Below are 20925 nucleotides of genomic sequence, written 5' to 3' on the forward strand. Positions count from 1 at the left end.
CTTTTCTATGTCAATGGAGTTACCCCAGTGTACATGCGATGAGAATCAGTCCCACAATATTTGGCCATAGCCAAATGCTGAGAAGAGTAGGTATTTCCCATGGACATATCCGGGGGGTAACTCTGTAAAAAAAAATTAGGATCTAAAGCCTGCAGCCCTGGTTATAAACTCTGCAGTCAAGAGGCTAAATCCTCCACAGAAACTGCACAAAACCCTAAGTAGAGTTCAGAATAGGCTCCCGTGAAGTGCAAAATTGTGGGATGAAATCAGACTTGTCTTGAAGGCAGATAAGGTGCATTGGCTTTCTGTGTTGTGCCTTTTCACGTGCCTCTGTGACTGATGGTTCAATAATATCATTTCTCTAAAGGGATACAGTCGGAATGCTAACATTTCTCTTCCACTGATAATATTCTGGGCATTGTGTGTCTACTATTAACAAGATATTCCTGGACTCTCCTTTCTTGTTGGCTGTTTAAAAAAAAATAGTGTCTCCAAAGTAAAATTAACTTAAGTGTGCTGTACAGTTTTCTCAGAGTGAAATATTTTTAGACACTAGAGTTCAGCAGCAGCCATTTGCTTAAAAGTAGGTTGCAAACACCATCGCAGAAGGTTAGAAAAGCAGGGTGCCATCTGAGAACCCAATTTGTGTGTGAATCCGTGATTTGCACACACACCTTCCACCGCCTTCACCTAATTCCACCAGAAGTGGCATCTGAACAGACCATGCAAACAACCTGCCCGTGTCAAATCTACAGGAATAGGAAGGGCTTTATTTTCACAGAATGTGGGCTTTTTAACCACTAACAGGGTTTTTAATTAATGCTTGTCACTGTTGTCAAGCTGTTCAGCAGCTGCTTATTACTCGTACAAGGAATGGTTCGAATCAGCTTCTGTTTAAATGCTGGTCCACCACTTCCAGCCCTGGTCCCTTAGTTCCTTTTGTTCTCGATTCTTAGCCCACAAATGAAGGTGTATTCCTGTCAACTCTGAATTTTGAAATAGGCACTTAACTTTGCTTGAATTCATTCAAATGGCTAATGCCAGAGTCTTTTTTTAAAGACATAGGGGAAGCTGCATTCTTGTTCCAAGTCATGTACTCTAGGTAACAAAGTATATTAAATCCTCTTGCTCTTATTTACTAGAGCTGTGCTCCACTTTGAATCATTCCTTTATTTCCTCGCAAACGTCAGCAGGAAAGTACCAGTGGGAGAACTAGTGGTGCAGAGCACAACAAAAAGTTGCTAACTCATTCCCAGGGTGCTGTTGTTTTCAGATGGGCCCTGTGGAACTTTTAAATGAACAGAATAGTCGGTTGTCTGTGCTGGGGATGGTGGAGCAGATTTAAACCCACACGAGCAGCTTTTAGGCTATGTTAGCTTTGGGGGAAGGCTTAACAGATTGAAAGTTACACAACATAAACGACATTTTTTAAAATGACTAATGATTTTTGGATGCCTTGATTTTTGGTCACCCACGCTGAGATGACTTAAAACGGGCCCAGTTTTCAGAAAGTGATAAGCACCCACCCTCTGAAAACCAGGACTTCTTAAGGTGTCTCAGATTGGGCACCCACCCAATAATTCATAAACCCCAAATCAGTAGTTCTGAAGATCTTGGGCTGCAGTTTTTCACTAACTCATCAATAAAAAGTAAATATTAAAGAACTCAACCACCAAAGTGAAACCAGGTAGAATATTGAAGATATTGCTGTCTTCTTAGCAAATACATCCATATTGGTACCAGCCAGCCTGTTTATACTGCCCCCCTTTGTTATTAATACCACGTAGCCCAGAACGATAACTCATTAAAGAAGACAAACAATAGACCCATTTGGGTAAGACCTTTCTCTTATACACGGTGAGAGAAATTCTGACCCCATTATAGTCAGTGGCAACCCAGTATCATTTCTGCCCTCAAGCACAGTTACCTACTATGGTTTTCACGTAGTAACCCTCACTTCCACAAGTACCATATTGTGTTTGTGCTCTCAATCTTTAGTATCGGCTTCAGCAGGGAGGAGATCAGAATCTAGGAAGAGATCTTTTTTTAATTCCCATTTATTGCACAAGGTGATTTGAAAGTATAGTAATATGAAGCTGAACTTTGTTATCCTGTAATGAAAAAGATTAGTATCTACAAAGGATTTCTTCAGTTTTTGCCCTTCTGAAGAGTCCTGCATCATATTAGTTTGGGTCATTAATTGAAGGTTTTCTTTTAAAAAAAACCTATATTTTTCAGTACTATGTAATCAATTTTATCCAAATCCACCTATCTTCTTTTTGCTGTGTAAGTGGTGGTATAAATAATAGGCAGTTAGAGCATCAAGGTCAGAATGTTTCTTTATGATAAACATGCATGAAGCAAATGAGAGAACAGGATTCCAAATAAAGAATCAATTAGGGAATTTGTCAAGCTAAAATTTTCCTGAGATGAAACTGTTTATCATGATACAGTTTACAGTGCTCTGATGAGGTGTCTAGGGTATGCAGTAACTCTGCCCTCTACTGGATGGAATTTGAACAGCTCAACTGTGTGCCATGGACCATGTATTGCTATCAACTAATGGAGATTCATATGAAGCTAACCATGCACTGCAGTGGAAATATGCCCCTGTGGCCTGATAGAATAAAAATTCTATCTGGTTTGCATACCCTGGATACCAAAGAGATTTTTTATTGAGATCAGCATCATGCTTCAAAATGTTAGCATATCTGATTTCAGAAAAGGACATTAAAAACTGATGAGTTGGTTTTCTTTCCCCTAATACAGCATATGCGAGAGGCTGCTGAACGGCGGCAACAGCTAGAGTTGGAGCATGAGCAAGCCTTGGCTGTTCTCAACGCAAAACAGCAGGAAATTGAACTCCTGCAGAAGGTAAGTGAAGAAAATGAAAACCAAGTAAAATGGCAAATTGCCGTGATTGGGCATGGGTAAAGAAATGGATCTCTGAGTCTAGCTGAGTGTAATCTGCGTCCATCTAACCAGCATCTACTTTCCAAAACTCAGTCTCCTCTTTTTCTAAAATGTTCAGACTGACTTCTCGTGCAGTAGTAGTGCATGTGTGTCTCAGTCTTTGATTTAGATAGCTATATTTAGGCTTGGAAGGTTTTATTCTTTTAATATCAGTAAAAAATCTATTTTACTGTACACACCCAAAGAGATGAAAAAATATTTCCATTGATGATGTTTGAAATTTACACATAAGCAAAGTAAGAGACATTCTTCTTGAGAACATATTAGAGTTTGATTTAAGGATATTTACTTTCTATATTTTGACATGTGATGTTGACAATTTGTGTTTTAGTGTCTATAAAGCTTTAACTTTTGAAACTCAACATCCAGCCCCCTGCACTGAGGCAGGATTAACTATTAGTTAGACCATCGCTGACAGATGTTTGTCTAACCTGTTCTTAAAAACCTCCAATGACAGAGATTCCACAACCTCGCTAGATAATTTGTTCCAGTGCTTAACTACCTTTACAGTTAGGAAGTTTTTTCTAATGTCTAACTTAAATCTTCTTTGTTGTAGTTTAAGACCAATACTTCAGAATCTCATCCAGTGCTAAGGCAAAAACCTTACAAAATCTAAGTATATTATATCTACGCAGGTAACTTTATCAACCAAACTTGTAATCTCATCAAAGAATGAAATCAAGTTTGTTTGACAAGACCTATTTTCCATAAATCCAGGTTGGCTGGCACTAATTATATTCCTATCTTTTAATTCTTTATCGGTTGAATCCCATATCAACTTTTCTATTGTTTTGCCCACGAGTAATATCATGCTAACTGCTATAGTTACCTGGATCATCCCAGGTGCCCTTTTTGAGGATTGGCACAACTTTAGTGCTCTTCCGGTCTTCTGGAAATTTCCTTGGTATTCTAAGATTTATTAAAAATTAACAACAGTGGGCTAGAGATCTCCTCACTCAACTCTTTTAGGACTCTTGGGTGCATGTTGTCCAAGCCTGCTGATGTAAAAATGTTTAATCCTAGCAGATTTGTCTGATCTCCTCCTCAGTTACTAATGGACTGAAAAGTATCTCATTATTCTCATACGATAAAATCCTTCTTCTTTCCCAATACAGAACAGAAATATTTAATGAACATTTCTTTTACAGACTTTTACTGCATTATTATTAATGATTTGACCATCTCCATCTAGTAACGGTCCTGTATCATTGCCAGAATTTCTTTTGTTCCTAATATACTTAAAAACACCTTCTTATTGTCCTTAGTTCTGCTAGCCATGGAATTTTCCTTGATGTGTTTAGCTTCCCTTATCAAGTTTCTGAATTTCCTAACTCCTTTTTCCATATGTAGTATATTGCTTTTTTATTTCTAATTGCTGCTTTCTCTTCATCACTGAACCAGGATGGGTTTTTAACCAAAGTTGTCCTCTTTCTTGACTGTAGAATTGTGGCTTTTTGCCCAGTTAATAATTTTTTTCTTAAAGAACTCCTAATTTTCATTCAAATTTTTCTTTCTAAATATTTCATCCCAGTCAATTTTTCTCATAATTTTCTCAGCTTTGGGAAATTAGCCCTTTTGAAGCACCTCTGTCCTCTTTGCCCATATTGAATGTAATCATATCATGATCACTGCTCCCTAGAACATAAGAATGGCCATACTGGGTCAGACCAAAGGTCGATCCAGCCCAGTATCCTGTCTGCCGACAGTGGCCAATGCCAGGTACCCCAGAGGGAGTGAAACTAACAGGTAATGATCAAGTGATCTCTCTCCTGCCATCCATCTTCACCCTCTGACAAACAGAGGCTAGGGACACCATTCCTTATGCATCCTGGCTAATAGCCATTAATGGACTTAACCTCCATGAATTTATCTAGTTCTCTTTTAAACCCTGTTATAGTGCTAGCCTTCATAACCTCCTCAGGCAAGGAGTTCCACAGGTTGACTGCGCGCTGTGTGAAGACAAACTTCCTTTTATTTGTTTTAAACCTGCTGCGCATTAATTTTATTTGGCGGCCCGTACTTCTTATATTACGGGAACAAGTAAATAACTTTTTCTTTATTCACTTTCTCCACATCATTCATGATTTTATATACCTCTATCATATCACCCCCTTAGTCTCTTCTTTTCCAAGCTGAAAAGTCCTAGTGTCTTTAATCTCTCCTCATATGGGACCCGTTCCAAACCCCTAATCATTTTAGTTGCCCTTCTCTGAACCTTTTCTAATGCCAGTATATCTTTTTTGAGATGAGGAGACCACATCTGTACACAGTATTCAAGATATGGATGTACTGTGGATTTATATAAGGGCAATAAGATATTCTCCGACTTATTCTCTATCCCTTTTTTAATGATTCCTAACATCCCATTCACTTTTTTGACTGCCGCTGCACACTGCCTGGACGTCTTCAGAGAACTATCCATGATGACGCCAAGATCTCTTTCCTGATTAGTTGTAGCTAAATTAGCCCCCATCATATTGTATGTATAGTTGGGGTTATTTTTCCCAATGTGCATTACTTTATGTTGGTCTACTTTGGTCTTAATTATCTTGAGCAGTTTAGTATCGTCTGCAAACTTTGCCTCCTCACTGTTTACCCCTTTCTCCAGATCATTTATGAATAAGTTGAATAGGATTGGTCCTAGGACTGACCCTTGGGGAACACCACTAGTTACCCCTCTCCATTCTGAAAATTTACCATTTATTCCTACCCTTTGTTCCCTGTCTTTTAACCAGTTCTCAATCCATGAAAGGATCTTCCCTTTTATCCCATGACAACTTAATTTACATAAGAGCCTTTGGTGAGGGATCTTGTCAAAGGCTTTCTGGAAATCTAAGTACACTATGTCCACTGGATCCCCCTAAAAAAACAGGAGTACTTGTGGCACCTTAGAGACTAACAAATTTATTAGAGCATAAGCTTTCGTGAGCTACAGCTCACTTCATCGGATGCATAGAATGGAACATATAGTAAAGTAGATAGATAGATAGATATACACACACACATACAGATAAGTTGGAAGTTACCATACAAACTGAGAGGCTAATTAGTTAAGATGAGCTATTATCAGCAGGAGCCACAAATATTTGTGTTCTTTTTGCGGCTACAGACTAACACGGCTGCTACTCTGAAATCTAGGCGACCACCAACTTCCAGTCCAGTGTAATTCATCTTTAGCCATCATAATGAGGTCCAAAATAGGTAGCTCATGTTGGCTGCAATGCTTTTTTTTTTTTTTTTAAGAAATTTATCGTCTATAATTTTTAGAAACTTTAATGATGATTTACTACTAGCTGCCTGAGACTCCAGCAAATGTCTCCCAAATCGAAGTCCCCCAAAACAACACTGTTTTCCCTTCACATACAACAGACAGGTGTTTAAGGAGTAATGCATCCTGTTATCTGCTTTGATTTGGTGGTCTGTAACAAACCTCCACCACCACCCCCTCGCGAGCATCAATAATTGGCACATTGATCATTCTGGCTTCAATTTGACCCATACATTCTCCTTCACAATATAATTGAGGTTCTTAGTGTGTCTTTTCCATTGTCTTTCATCACACAGATTCCTGACAACTTAATGTGTCCATTCATGAAGGGCTAGAGATGGTTTTTCTATTTAGATTGTTGTTTACGGTAGGGATATTCTCTTGCTGTGTGTATGTACAGAGCCTAGCACCTTGGGACCCGATTTTGGTTGAGGCTTCTACCTTCTCCTGTGATACAAATAATTATAATACTAAAGCAAATATTCTGTAGAAATGCAAAAGTGCAGGGCCTGGTTTGGCAAACCAGATGGATGAGGAGGTCCAAGTGGTTCAGGTGCTACTCTGAGACTCAGGAGACCTAGGGTCAGTTCCCTGCTCCCGCACTGATATCCTGGGGGACTTTGGGCAAGCCATTTCGTTCCTCTGGACCAGATTTTCAAAGATATTTAGGCGCCCAATGAGATTTTCAAAAGGGCCTAAGCAGGTTTGTGCCTGTTGATTGTAATGGGAGGTAAATGCCTAACCAATTTTGGTGCTCTTGAAAGTCTCACTAGGAGACTATCTGTATCTTCAGGGATCTAAATACCTTTCAAAATCTGATGCTCTGTGCATCAATTCCCAGTCTCTACGAAGGAGCTAATACCCCACAGGGGTATTGTGAAAATAAATACCTTAATAGATTGTGAGCTCTGAGATATATGGTAGTAGGGGCCATATAAGTACTAAGATAGATTGACCAGAGCTGGGAGGCTGTTCCATGCGCTGAAAGCAATGTGAGAAACGGCATCTAAATTAATTAGTAACAGAGGTTAACATTAGGGCTGCACTGATCTGCTCCCTGAAGATTCAGCACTGGCTCACATTCAAAACCTGGGCTAACCTCTCCAGTTGTCTGTTAGGCTCTCATTAGGTTCACCTTGCCCCTTGTTTTTGCTGGATATATCTAATTGCTTTAGATAGGCACATTAAAATACTACCAGCATGCATGGGGAAGTAATGTGATGGTGTGGTAGATTTGGAATTTGCATGTCACCAGCATTAATATGATGAGGTTCCAAGGTAATGTGCCCCATTAAACTAAGCCAATAACTGCTGCTTTCTGGTACCTTTGCTGTATTGTTTTGACAGAATAATAAGTAATTCTTCTTTTTATATGTACATGGATGCTTTTATCCCCGTCACGCTGTGTTTATCCAGTCCTTTAATCTCCAAAAAGAAGAACATAATATTGTTAATCCAGACTTTATTGTGATACAGACTCAGATAAAACGGTGATTCACCAGCAAAGTTTATTACGAGCCTGTGCAATGGAAGGGGGAGTTAACTATTGATGCAGTTTTCCTGATCATTTATCAAGAGCTTGTATTCTGGATAGATTTTATTAAACTTGTGATGATTGATAATGCGCCGCTTTCTGTTACCTGTCATAATATGTTTCCTGACACTCTAGGAATCAATATTTTATCAGATGCTAGCAAGAAGACTTATTATTATAGTACAAGAAGAAATATGAATATTTATCAGTGCCAAGGGAGATGTTATCGTGCAACAGATTAACGTTCAGTTTCAGTATATGCCCTCTACCGTGCCTTTAAGGTCGGATCCAACACCAATACAGAGCAATAGGAGTCTCTCCACTGATGTTAATGAGAGTTGGATCGGGCCTTTGTAGCCAATGGGTCAAATCCAGAGAAGTTAGTGCAGCTGCGCTGATGTACATCAGTGGAGGTTCTGCCCTGTTATACTGGAATGTTTATAGGAAATGGTTGTCCTAATGAGGATTGCTTATAATGGTGTGTATGTGCAGGAGTAAGGCGTGTAGGGTCCAATGATAGCCAGTGTGCCACACTGATACATTTTGCCTGCCTGGCATAATGGTTAACAAAAGGTTTTGACGGATTCACAAATCTGGAGCAAATTTCGTTAAAGTTCATGATGAAAAACTGAAAGGGAGATAAAATGAGGTTAGCAGGAAATTACTGACTGCTGCAGATTCCTTTGAAAAAAGAAAAGGAAGACTTGTGGCACGTTAGAGACTAATAAATTTATTTGAGCATAAGCTTTCGTGAGCTACAGCTCACTTCATCGGATGTATCAAATAAATTTGTTAGTCTCTAAGGTGCCACAAGTACTCCTTTTTCTTTTTGCGGATACAGACTAATACAGCGGCTACTCTGAAACCTGTCGGATTCCTTTGAGGTTTCTTTAAAGCCATTGGCTCTCCCTAACCAGACTCAGATAGCTGAATCTGTGATTGGCAGGACAAAACATAAAATTCTATGCTAGACATCTCTCTCTCTGTCTCTCACTTCTGTACAGTGAAAAACACTTATGTGGTGTTTGGGGGGGTCGACCCATGCTCCACAGTCTCTCCTCTTGAACCCCTTCATCCCACCTCTTTCAGTGTTACCAAAAGCTCAGGTTTAGGCCTACCTCCCTTACAAAAGATCACACTCTAGCATCTTTCAACTAAGGATCATAAAACAATTTACAAATGTTAATTAATCCCCCAAAATGCACCAGCACACAGGAAAGAGAAAGACTGATAAAATTTTGCTCACTAGAAATACAGTCACCTGTGGTGTGGAACAGTGCGCAAGAATGCTCCACAACTGTTAAAGACAGGAAGTACAAATGGAAATGCAGGCGTTGTTTAGATAGACAAACTATAAAATTGTAATTTGGCCAGGACACTAATGTTCTGAGATCTTTAATGGCCACACGGCCTCTGAAAAACACACATCTTGTACCAGAGCACCCCCTTCTGGTTTAAGAAGGCTGTTGATTCAAGTGTTAACTCAGAGAGATCAATCAACATACATTTATTTACTTTGTAATGTGCAATATAACCTTAACATATGATGTAGCCCATTACTGCATTTGGGTAGTTACTCCACTGAGCATTATTATTTTTTAAGATCATGTTTATATTGACTAGTGTTAGCTTGGGTAAACTTTCCAAATACACAAAGTGTTTATATAACCACAACAGTATGTACGTGCACCGCCCCCCAAAAATCCCTCTTTTATAGTTCATTCAATTTGGAGTAAACCTAGGGTAGAATTTTCACTATATGTCTGCTAAAATTGTACAATTTTTCTGTGAAATTACAGTTGTAGCAACCTAGATTGTCAAGGACCCAGAAACTAAACTTAGACTTGTCCAAATGCACTGACAGTTTTGAAACCTATTGATTAAATATGTGAAATTCAGATAGTGATTTTATATAAACTGGGATACCTGTCAAGATACTGATGTTTTAACTGAATTTCGCCATATTTTCATGGGCATAGAGATTTTACTTATATATATAATCTTCTATGCTGTCCATTGGTGAAACCTACATGCCCCATTTACAATTAGTATGTTTATATTTTTTAATTTAACTAAACTATAACCTAAATAGCAGTTCCCAAACTGTTTATGGGCCACCTGTGGTTTATGAAGCACTTGCTAGAGGCATGCAAACAGCTAATTGGTCAGGGAAGGATTAAATAGTTAATAGTTGAAAAGGTCTTTACAGATGCAATGCATCTGACGTGTGCTAAGATGCCAAAGTGTTTACGTGCTTTGCTGAATTAGGACCCACCTGTTGTTACTGGATTTGAGCCCCAAGACTAAATAAGTGTTATGCACATGTGCATTTTCTCTTTGAATTTCTGGCGGCAGAAACTTTCCTCCACATTTAAGCTGTCATGTCCTTCAGGCATTAGTCTTAAATGTTGCTTCCAATCTATTGCACTAGTTAAATGTCCATATCTTATTACAATGAAATTGAACGTTTTTTCATCGGCAGTTAACACTTTTACCAATAATCAAACAGCCCCATTAAAGCAAATGTTAACTATTGCCAGTTTTTATACTGTTGAGTTGAATGTTGTTGTACATAATTGCCCACCACCTTCTGCAGTGTGGCAAAATTCTATTCCATTTAACACCTTTAGCATGAAATTTATTGTTGGAAACAATTTTTGTCACTTAACTGGGATGATTTTAATGGTTGTTTTGTTTTTTGTTTGTTTGTTTTTTAAAAAGCATGCCATATGTATTGCCAGTGGAAAATAGCTTTAGTTTAATTAGCTGATTTCGTCAAAATTTTTCATTTGATTAAGATCCATTCATTAAGATTAAACATTTTATAACTTGGATTCATTAATTAAAATTTAATTTCATAGAGCATTTTGAAACATTAGCATATTAATGCTATTTTAAAGTCCTATATAGCTATAGAGAGATTTTATTAGCCATTATATTTTGTTACTTGAATTTTTGAGAGGCCTTTCATGTAGCATCTCCAGGGTCCTTCTCTTAGTTTATTTAAGCAGTGACAATATTTTTCAGTATTTGAGCAGAGCCACACTCATTCTCACCTAATCCAAAATCTCTGTTTTAAAGGAGACCCTACCGAGAAGTGATGAAGCAGGCAGCCAGCCATATCTGTTACGTTAAAAAAAACTTTATTGAATGGTAGTTTCAGTGAAACCATAAAGTTGATTTAAGAACAGTTAATTGACTTCATTTCCCCATGTATCCCTGATGCCTGTCACATAATCATAAATTTGCAGATTTGTCCAGTTTTTGCAGAGACAGAAATGAACATGAGCTATACCAGGGCTTTTAAAATGAGTTTTAGTTTGACTTCAGAAACTTCAGTAGAACCCTATATTTCTCTCTCAGAGATAACAGATAAACAATAAGGGAACCAAAGTCTGCATCCTTGTGAGGCAAAATTTTCCCAGAATCAGGTCCTGGATATTTAGGCTTAATCTTTCAGATCATTCTTAATCCTACATTCTTGTTCACACGTGCAGTTTTGCAGGTACCATCAATGTGTAGCTGTCTGTAACTGACATGCAGACATACTTGGGGACACAGATATCTGTTTATTAAGGTCTTGTCTTCCTCATGCTGCTACTTCCATTGACTCTAATGGGGCTACTCCTATTAGTGAGGCAAGAAGTAATTTACCTAAATTATTCCTTTGATGCAGGGAAAGATTCTCTTAACATAAAACTGGTTTCCACTTCAAGTCTTGCACATGGTTGTTTTTCAGCACCTCTGCATCATTTCAGATTTCCAGAACGTAGTTATAAGATAACTTTTTTATTAAACTGGCCCTTAATAAGGCACAATAGAAAACCAATTAGAGCTGAATTTGCTGGTGGAAAAGCTAAAACCAACCTCTGTGAGGCATGCTATAGAGAGACATTGTTAGCAAAGTTTGGAATTGTTAACAATAGCTTTACCCTTCTCACACTGCTGTATGGATAAAGGATCCATCTCAATGGGATGGGTGTATCTCGGGGGTCTCAGTATGGACCTGGAATAAAAAAGGGTGAGAACCATCAAACACTAGGATTTTAAGGCTTTATCTATTAAATTTCAAAACAAAAAGGATATCTATCTGCTGTGTAGCAAAATTAAATTAAAAAAACAGTTAAAAATCTTCTAATGGTTTTAGGTTACAACAGATCACAAGACAGCTCTCATTTTCTTGAATCATAATCCAATCAGGGCACATTTGAAGTGAACCCTAAATGTTGCACTCTCAATAACATTGACACAAAACGTCTGATGGCATTGCAGCATTTTATGAATTGTTTTGTTACTTGACTTCAATAGGACTACTTATGTTTAAAGTTAAGCATACACTGTGTTGGTTTGTGGCCAGTGTCTTCAGCGTTTTGCCAGGTCCAGCCCTCATTGACTTTAATGGACTTTGGATCAGACCCATATACAGGATAGTAATCAGTGGCATTTTGTTGAGTTAACAAGTGATATATTTTATAGTGCTGGCTCTGATTATTAAACTTGATTTAATTGTATTTTATCTGAATATAAAACTATAAAAATATGATTTAAAAGTATCATATTCAGGCAAACCTCTAGTTATGTTTTATTCTAGTGCAAAATGAATATGGCATGACTGAGTAACCTGGTTTCTTCCTTTTTTTAATTGTAAAAAAGGCTCAGGTTGAAGCAAAGAAAGAACATGAAGGCGCAGTTCAGCTGCTAGAGGTAAGGAAGCCATTGTTTGTTCTGGTTGCCGTTATACCAGTTCCTTTCTCATTATAGTAATATAAGACCATGATTGTTTCTAGCACGCTGTAGTAATTCATGGGTAAATATTCCTCTTCATTTTTAACTCATGTATGCGTTAGAGGATGCTGTTATGGTCCAATGGCTAGAGCACTGAATTGGGAGTCCAAGAAACCTGTGTTCTCTGGCCACCAGTAACTTCATGTCTCTGTGCCTCAGTTTCTGCATCCATAAAATTGAGATAATGATACCTTTCTTTGTATACTGCTTTGAGATCTATGGATGAGAAGTGCTATTATATAAGTATTATTATTGTTTATTTTCCATCATTCTGTTGCAAAAGAGTCTAAGGTCAGTTTATAGCTCATAACAGTTAATGGTAAGATTGCATTAGCAATATGTGTCCATCAAAACTCCTTCTAGTCATCTATCAGGAGAAAAAATACAGAAATATATGTTTAAAAGTTTCTTTATTTTTACTTTAAATCAAGCTTTTTACACATTTCACCATAAATCCCTTAAAATTGCACGTACCGTTAAAGAGAGGGAGAATAGAGGAAAAAGGAAGAATTAAAAAAATCTATATTTGCTTCATTAACAACTTCTCATAGCAATTATGATCTTGCACAGAGCATTTCCTGGGGATTAATGTTCACCTTTTTTACCTCCCAGTGTCGTTAATTTGGCATGTGAGGTGGCCCATAATATTATGCTGGACCAGGGCAAGTGGCAACCAAAGGCAGCAGAAATTAGAGCTGGTCGAGAAATTTTCAGCAAAACATTTTTTCATCAGAAAATGCCAGTTTGTCAAAACTGAAACTGTTTGCAGGAAAGGATCGATTTTGACAAACTTCTAATTTTGAAAAAAAAAAATGGATTTTTCTTTAAATAGTCCCAATTTAAAATTCTGTTTTTTCTGCTCTAAACAATTTTTGATTTTGAAAGTTAAATGTAGTAATGTAGTCTGCTAGAGACTGATTAAAAGCTCATTGAGTCAATGGTTGATGTTTGGAAGTGTAGAATACCTCCTACAAGGTGCTAAGTGCCCTCAACTCTCATTGACTTCTCTAGCAGTTGAAGGTGCTCAGCACCTGACAGTTTCTGGCCCATAGTCCTATGATGGCTGAAAAGATTGTGGAGGTCTATATTACTAATACACTTGGGTGCTATGAATAAGTCCCTGTGGTAAGCAACACCTCTCAGTTAATTTCAGTATTGGTCACTACATATTCTCGTTTTGTTTTATCTTCCTATTGTGTTATTTGTAGCACTTGGATGGGTAACATATATAAGTATATGTGAAATAGTAAAATGGCACTCTAATTGCAGCCAGATTTCTTTTTATTGTTCATTTCTATTTCATACATAATAGATTGTCACTGATGAGTAACAAACTGTTTCTTTCTGCCTGAGACAAATATCACACAAGTCACTATGAATTAATGACCACTTAATAATATATAAATTCATCAGAAAGATGATACCCATAAATAGATTGGCTGCAGCTACTACCTTTTCAATGCTTGTCAATGCTTCATTTGGAAAAAAATATATATTTTCTAGTCCTCCCTTTCTTCTGTGCAACCAGTTCTTCCATCCATGCACCTACCTCCCCATGTGTTGATGGAAGACAGAACTTTTTCGTGCAGTGCTCATCTATAGAAGAAGATTCTGTTTAGTTAATTTATTTATGTATTATTTCCTTGAAAAGTGTATTTCTCCACAGGAAAAGCTTTACTCATATGCTTGATTTATTATCATATATATTTGATTTTTTAAAAAGATAATTGAGTGCCTTCTGGAAAGTATGTGAGACCAGGGGAAATAAGTGGAAATAAAGCAGACAAATGATAATATATATACCTTGAAAGCCAAACAAAATTCCTGTTTACCTGATTTGTCTGCTACCTCTGTTTTGCATAACCCCATCAAACAAAGTTTCTTGGCCTTTTGTTTTGTTTCACTAAGCCTATTCATTTTACCATTGTGTTTATTAAATCTGCCTTTTGAGATTCAAGATCAGCAGCAGTATTGATTTCTGGTTTCTGAAATGTACAGTGTGATTTGCATTAATGCATGTTTTTACTTGTGGTAACTGTTTCAAAATATTTTGTTCTGAAATGTAAAAAAAAGTGTTCAAAACTGTATTTTATTTCTTTCTTTATTTCACATCTCTTTGTTTACTGTGTCTTGTTTGGAATTTATTGCTTTGCACTTCACCCAGAACACCTTGGACAGCATGCAGGTATTTTAGGGCATAAATTCTCCCTTCCCTATTCCCCTCCATTCAAAATGTATGTGATAGTCCTGCCTTCCCTTGCATGGAATACATGATAGAACCATTGTTATGCAAGCATGCTTGGCACTGGTATTGTTACAACCCGGGGAGGAAGGCAAGTCAAATTACCAAAGCCACCAGCTCTTTCTGCAAGAGGTTAGCCTTTGAACATGGCATGATTTCTTAATAGCAGCTCAGATACCACACTTGAAGTGGTGTTCTTATAAGTATGCTCCGTAAGAATGGTTCAGTGTTTTATGCAAAGTTGTGACTTTCAGACTGTGTGGATTGTGTCTGAATTCAGATAGATTCTTTGTTAATGTAAAGGAAATTTTACAATGCAGTACTTTAAGAATGTATTCACCTGTGGCTAAATTATTCAGCCACTCACCAAAAGGTACTGCGGCTACATGAAAAGATAAAATCTACAAAGTGATATTCTGGGAGCAGAAAATGTGAGTTCATCATTAGCCTGAATTCAAACTGTCCACCTGGAAAGCGTCTCATCTAGTCTTACGTCTGCCTTGTGCAAACAGTATCTATCCTATAATAGAAGAAGTCTGCTTCATTCTAGATTTTAGAAACCATTTTAGGCTTTAGAAGCAGCAGTGTTCACTATACATAATATTTATATAAGAAGTTTGGAAAGTCACACGTGAAATAGATTCAATCCAGTCTGCAGTGGAAAATCGCTTTCTCACAAAACCATTGCACAGTTGGGCACAATAAGTGGTCTCTAATTTAAGGAAACCATGGACTAGTATCCCATTTTGGTTAGGGCTGAGCTGGATAGAAAAAGCTATGGAATGGAGTATCAAATTCACAAGTGATCCTTAGGTCTTGTGCTGCCTCTGTGCATTGGGATACTTTGAGGCAGATACAGAAACAATGAGACATGCCCACCAGCATATGGTTAAATGTGGCTGCAGCAACTTTATTAAACTCTTAACCAATGAGGAACCACTGGTGGAGCTACCCAGGAGGGTTGTTCCAGTGTGGAATTCAGCTGGGCACAAATGGCACAGCCTCTACAGAACCAAGGCTGCCCAGGGACCTTGGCAGGAAGCCAGAGTCCCAACTCATTCCCCTTATCCTCACCAGAAGTGGAGAGGTGAGTAGTGGGGAATCCCTGGCTGTGCAAGACAGAGAAGTGTACACCTTCACCATACCATGTTGTGTTTGGGGTCCATGCCCAAGAAGCCCATTGGGTACAAGGAATCACATCAGACCCCCCCTTTTTTTTTTTAACCCACCACCACACTGGAACGTGCCAAAGTTGCAACAAATGTAATGCTGTAAACCCCGGAGCTGGACTTCTGGGATGCTGGATGGAAGGTGGAAAATACCCACACAGCCATTTGCCTGTTTTGCCATATGAGAAAAATGCCTTCCAGACACCCAACAAAATTTAGCAATCAGCGAGGCCCCTGGCATCATAAGAGATCGAGCATACTTATGTATGTCCTCTATGTGGGATGAATGCTCTCCTATGTGTATAAATCCTAATGCATCAAGATAACACTATATCGGAAGTGTAAAATGTGCATTCTATATTTCCTAAAAACTGTCAGTGGTGTGACACTGTCTGAGTGTCTATGCCTGATGAGTTTTTTTAAGTCATCAGAGAACTATAGCAGAATATAACAAGCTAATGTTGAAGCTGATGGAAGGTATTTTTGCCATACTGCATATAAATATCTTTAAACATAAATTTTTGCATAAAAGAAAACTTGAAATCTGAACATTTTGTACATTTGTACAAAAAGCAATTTACTTTTGTTGTGATTTCCTGTATTTCCCTTGCTACTACTGGTAATTTAGCATATCTGTGATGAGTTTTCTCCATCACACTCTGGCTTCTGTTTTATCCTCCAATGGAATCACAATCCTTTGTTTCTGATATTCACAGTTTATTAGATATCTACACTTTTTGAGGTTAACTATACCTCAATACCTTTGTGGCTTGCTGATCACTACTTATGCATTATCATATACTACTATGTATATGTGAATCAGGGTGGTTTACTCCTTGATTTAAGAATCCAAAGTTTTCCAGGTTATGTCAGAAATGCACCTGATATCTGAGTACTTGAAAAGTGAGTATATAATTACTTTTCCATTTGATTCTCCAATACAGCAAAAAGTGGGGCAAAAATCTTGTAGCCAAGTAGATCCTTCACACACCTTCCCTGTTTTTGATACATAAAGGTGTCTGCTTTATGCTTAGGAAATGAATTAGAGAGACACCCGTTTCAGAGGGTAGCTTAGAAAGATCTTCAAGGTTTGTTGTAAACTGCCCACTTTTGACCAAACTCTGCTCTTATTTTTTATAATCTGAAACTGTATTTTCAAGAGTTCAGTTCCAATTTAGAGACCTAAATTAAGTGGCCAGATTTTCAAAAGTGCTCAGGACCCAGCAGCCCCATTGGTTGTCAAAAGTAATGAACAGTTTTGAAAATATTTCATTTAGGTGCCAAAATAGAAGCTGCTGGTTACTAAGCTCTTTTTGAAAATCTGGCCCCTATGCTTTTGAAGGAGACACACAATTTCAGGGGATCACGTCTTGAATATGGAAGGTGATATCAATCCTTTTGGTTATTCAGGGAGATGGGGCCATCTGAAGAGAGAATTTGGCACTAAACAAACAGTGCCTATTAGAAATCTTCCTAACTGTAAATACGTATTATGAAAATGAAGATACACATTGAAAGAACTCTCAGAAATCACATCACTGGGCTTTTATTTCTTCATATTATTAATCCCCATTTCCTTACTGACAAGTCTCTGCTGCTGTGATCTCTTTCCTGACAGCTCTGACAAACGTAAAGCTCTTTAATGATGAAAAGTGCTATATAAAGAACTAAGTAGCCTCTTATGGTCACATACTGTACTACCCCCACTTGCTCAGGATTTCAGATCAGAGACTCCAGAAGTTTATGATCCTGCAGGTGGCTCTTATTTAATAGAAGATACAAGGCAGTGTAAACAGTGATTTATCAATATGGAATATGGCGAATTTATCTATCTGTAGTTTTTATTAGTTTTTTTTATATTGCTGATCACTGCACAGATCAATTAGGACTTCATAGCAAGGTCCCTAAGGGATTTCAAGAGTCTTTGGCTTTTCTCCCTTCCCTGGTACAGAAATCTCTGCTTTTGCTTCTTTCCTTCTTCCCCCTCCTGTTAATTTTGTTATGGTGGGAAAGTTTTGTCAAAGAGGAGTGTCTTGCAGCATACCCTGAAGGTGGCAAGACTCTGGTGTATGGCAGCTCATTCCACAGCCAGTCCCCCTCATTGTAGAGCTAATTGTCTGTGGCTGCCCCCATGGTGTTGTGAACTGTGTTGTCCCAGAGGAGCACAGCTGTCTTGGTGAGTGGTGGATGGAAACGTAGTCATTGATGTAGCTGAGTCCCGACCTGTAGATGGCTCTGATGATCAGGACGAAAGCCTGGAACTATCAACAGCAGCAGATTAGGAGCGAGTGGAAGGATCAGTGCCTAGGGATAAGGTGAGAAACATGTTATGCACAAGCTGGAATCTCGACGTTGATGCTACCTTGAGATCCAGAGACAGTGAGTCACAGTCCCCATCTGGCAGTAAGAGGTGAAGCTTCTTAGTGAGGCAGTTTTCAATATCACTGATGCCAACTGGTCTTCTAAGCTAATTGCTGTTTTGAACAGGACTGTCAGGGTTAGGGTGACCAGATGTCCTGATTTTATAGGGACAGTCCTGATATTTGGGGCTTTTTCTTATATAGGCTCCTATTACCCCCACCCCCTGTCCCGATTTTTCACACTTGCTGTCTGGTCACCCTAGTCAGGGTTCTCACCAATTTGAAGAACAGGAAACAGGGGACATATGGACCCTAGCTAGTTCTTCAAAGAGTTTCTTCAGTTTTGCCCAGATTGTGTGTGAGCCAACTACTCTTCAACCAGGAGTTGCTCTCCTCTAGGTATGGTGACATCTTCATGATGGTGTTGATTGCAGCTGGGTGTTCTCAATGTATTGTTGGCAGCTCAGTCTATGGCGTCTTACCACATCTTCCAGGGAGTCTCATTTCAGTATTCAAGAGGGCAGGGACAAAGTAGCTCCCAAAGGGTCTCCATAAGCGAAGGCAATTGAGGGAGCAGAGCACTTGCCTATTGCCATATTTTTAGTCCTGTTGGAGAGGAATGACTGTACCAATGCTAGGCCTTCTATTCTAGCCTTGTCATGCAGAAAGGCCAACAGAAGAATGTGAGTGACTGCATCCTAAATTGCTTAGAGGTCAAGTAGTATGAGCTTCTAGATGCGGCCTCCTTCCTTGGCCATAAGGATGTCCTCTTTTAGTGCCACTAGGGCTGTCTCCATGTTTTGCTATATGGCCAAGTGAAGTACAATTGGGGAGCATCTAGGATGTTGGCAGATGCCATGTGATGTTGGAACGTGGTTGCCAATATTGTCTGAATGATCTGGAAATGGGAAGTGAGCAGCAGAGTTGAAGTAGGAGAGAGTATATGCTGATTGTGGTTTTGGGGGGAAGACTGTTACATTTTTTTCAGGGAGGTTAGCATGTGGTTTCTGTTAGCAAAAGGCGGAGTTATAATAATGCAACTATTTCTGTGTAGCTTTTCAGTGCTATTTTATCACATTACTGTGTTTTGTTTAGTACCACCAGAAACATTCCTGACTTGCAGATTTCCCATGCAACTTTTCAAACAATTGTAGCTCATACTTTAATTTCAGTAAGAACTCAGTGACCTTTGCCATTTAGCAACCTCTTCTGAGCCATTTTATTTAGATTTGGAAGGGCAAGAGCATTAACTTAAAATCAGATCATTATAAATGAAATCTACAGAGCTTTTCAACATACATCAGAAACCGGTAAATAACTTCAAATATTTACAGGAGTATTTTATGTTAGAATGTAATCTGAATCCATATTTGTATTTGTTAGCAGATTACCAGTGTGATGTTTAAAGCCATTTTTGGTGTATGCCAAGAACAGTCATTTTTACATAAATCTGCTCATAAATTTAAGTCCTGTTTAAAATATTACATATAATATTAAAGATGGTGACATGAATGAAAAGACTGTGTCAGTTATTTAGCTGTGTTTAAGTTATGAGTCAGAGATTATCAATGCCAGCAAGATGTGTTTGTGTAATTTTCTGAAGGTCTGTTTTGATTTCTGTAGACATTATTTTAGTGGGGTGAAATTCACCCCTGTGCAGAAGGTCTGCGCAGCATTTAAATCTCGCTAAAGTCCTCATAATAGGTCTTAAATGGGACTTAAGTGGTGTATAGGCCTTGGGCTGAGTCCTTGCACAGATCTGAATTTCATTTTTAGCTATTAATAGTCAAGCAACTAGTTGTCCAGTGTTAGAAAACAAGCACATGCAGGGTTGCCAGCTCTCAGTTTTATTGCAAGTTTCATGGTACTTTTTCTCCTTAAAGCATCAGCTCTGTGATCATATCAGAATCTTTTCTTCCATTTAAAAAGTAAAAAAAGCTTCTAGCCCTCCAGGTTGCCGAGAAAAGTTCAAATTGTGAACGCTAATGACTCAAAGCCCAAAAGGCAAATAAAAAGAACCCCATGTTTGTTTGTTTATTTTTCAATCTTATGATTTTTTCAGGGACTGACTCATGCTTTTTGAATGCTTGGGTTGTATACTGGAAAGCTTCAGGGTATTTCTTGCACACAAGAGTTGATAACTAGTCCCAAAGCTCTCCATTGGAAAGACTGGGATTCTAGAAACCTAAATCCTTTTACTGCTATTGCCTATTTAATTTTCTTTTCAAATTGCATGCAGAAGCCCTATTGCCAGTTTTCAACTAATTGCTAATAAGTGCAAAGTGACAAATAGAAAAGGCTCATATGTGGATACCCTAAGACAACAGTGGAAGAATAAAAGGCAAAAGCACTTCGACTTTGTTTAGAACTCTTCACGCTGTCTCTGTCTTTTCCAATTATCTCTTACTCCATTCAGAATACTCACATTGGCCAAATGTGTTCATATTTCTATAGCAAGATTAAACCAATTTGCATTTGATGAATTTGAAGAGATTAATTATATGTTCAGATTTGCTTGTATTTTTAGAAGTATTTTATTAATGAGAAAATAATACTCCATTCTATATCAGGAAACTGGGACCTTGTAATGCATG

General features: G+C 38.2%; 1 protein-coding gene across 30 annotated transcripts in view; it reads left to right on the top strand.

Annotated features, from left to right (window-relative positions):
• Positions 1-20925, top strand: part of RIMBP2 (RIMS binding protein 2) — a 279893-nt gene that overhangs the window by 182627 nt on the left and 76341 nt on the right. For 15 of the 30 annotated variants that reach the window (XM_043529348.1, XM_043529342.1, XM_043529341.1 and 12 more), the window contains 3 exons: positions 2770-2874; positions 12429-12479; positions 14725-14745. In XM_043529348.1, the coding sequence (XP_043385283.1) occupies positions 2773-2874; positions 12429-12479; positions 14725-14745 (174 nt within the window). In that variant the 5' untranslated portion in view covers positions 2770-2772. The remainder of the gene's footprint in view (positions 1-2769; positions 2875-12428; positions 12480-14724; positions 14746-20925) is intronic. The other 15 variants (XM_043529351.1, XM_043529352.1, XM_043529354.1 and 12 more) reach the window with 1 other exon arrangement.

The sequence above is a fragment of the Chelonia mydas genome, chromosome 15, assembly GCF_015237465.2.
Source record: "Chelonia mydas isolate rCheMyd1 chromosome 15, rCheMyd1.pri.v2, whole genome shotgun sequence".
NCBI classification, from domain to species: Eukaryota; Metazoa; Chordata; order Testudines; family Cheloniidae; genus Chelonia; species Chelonia mydas.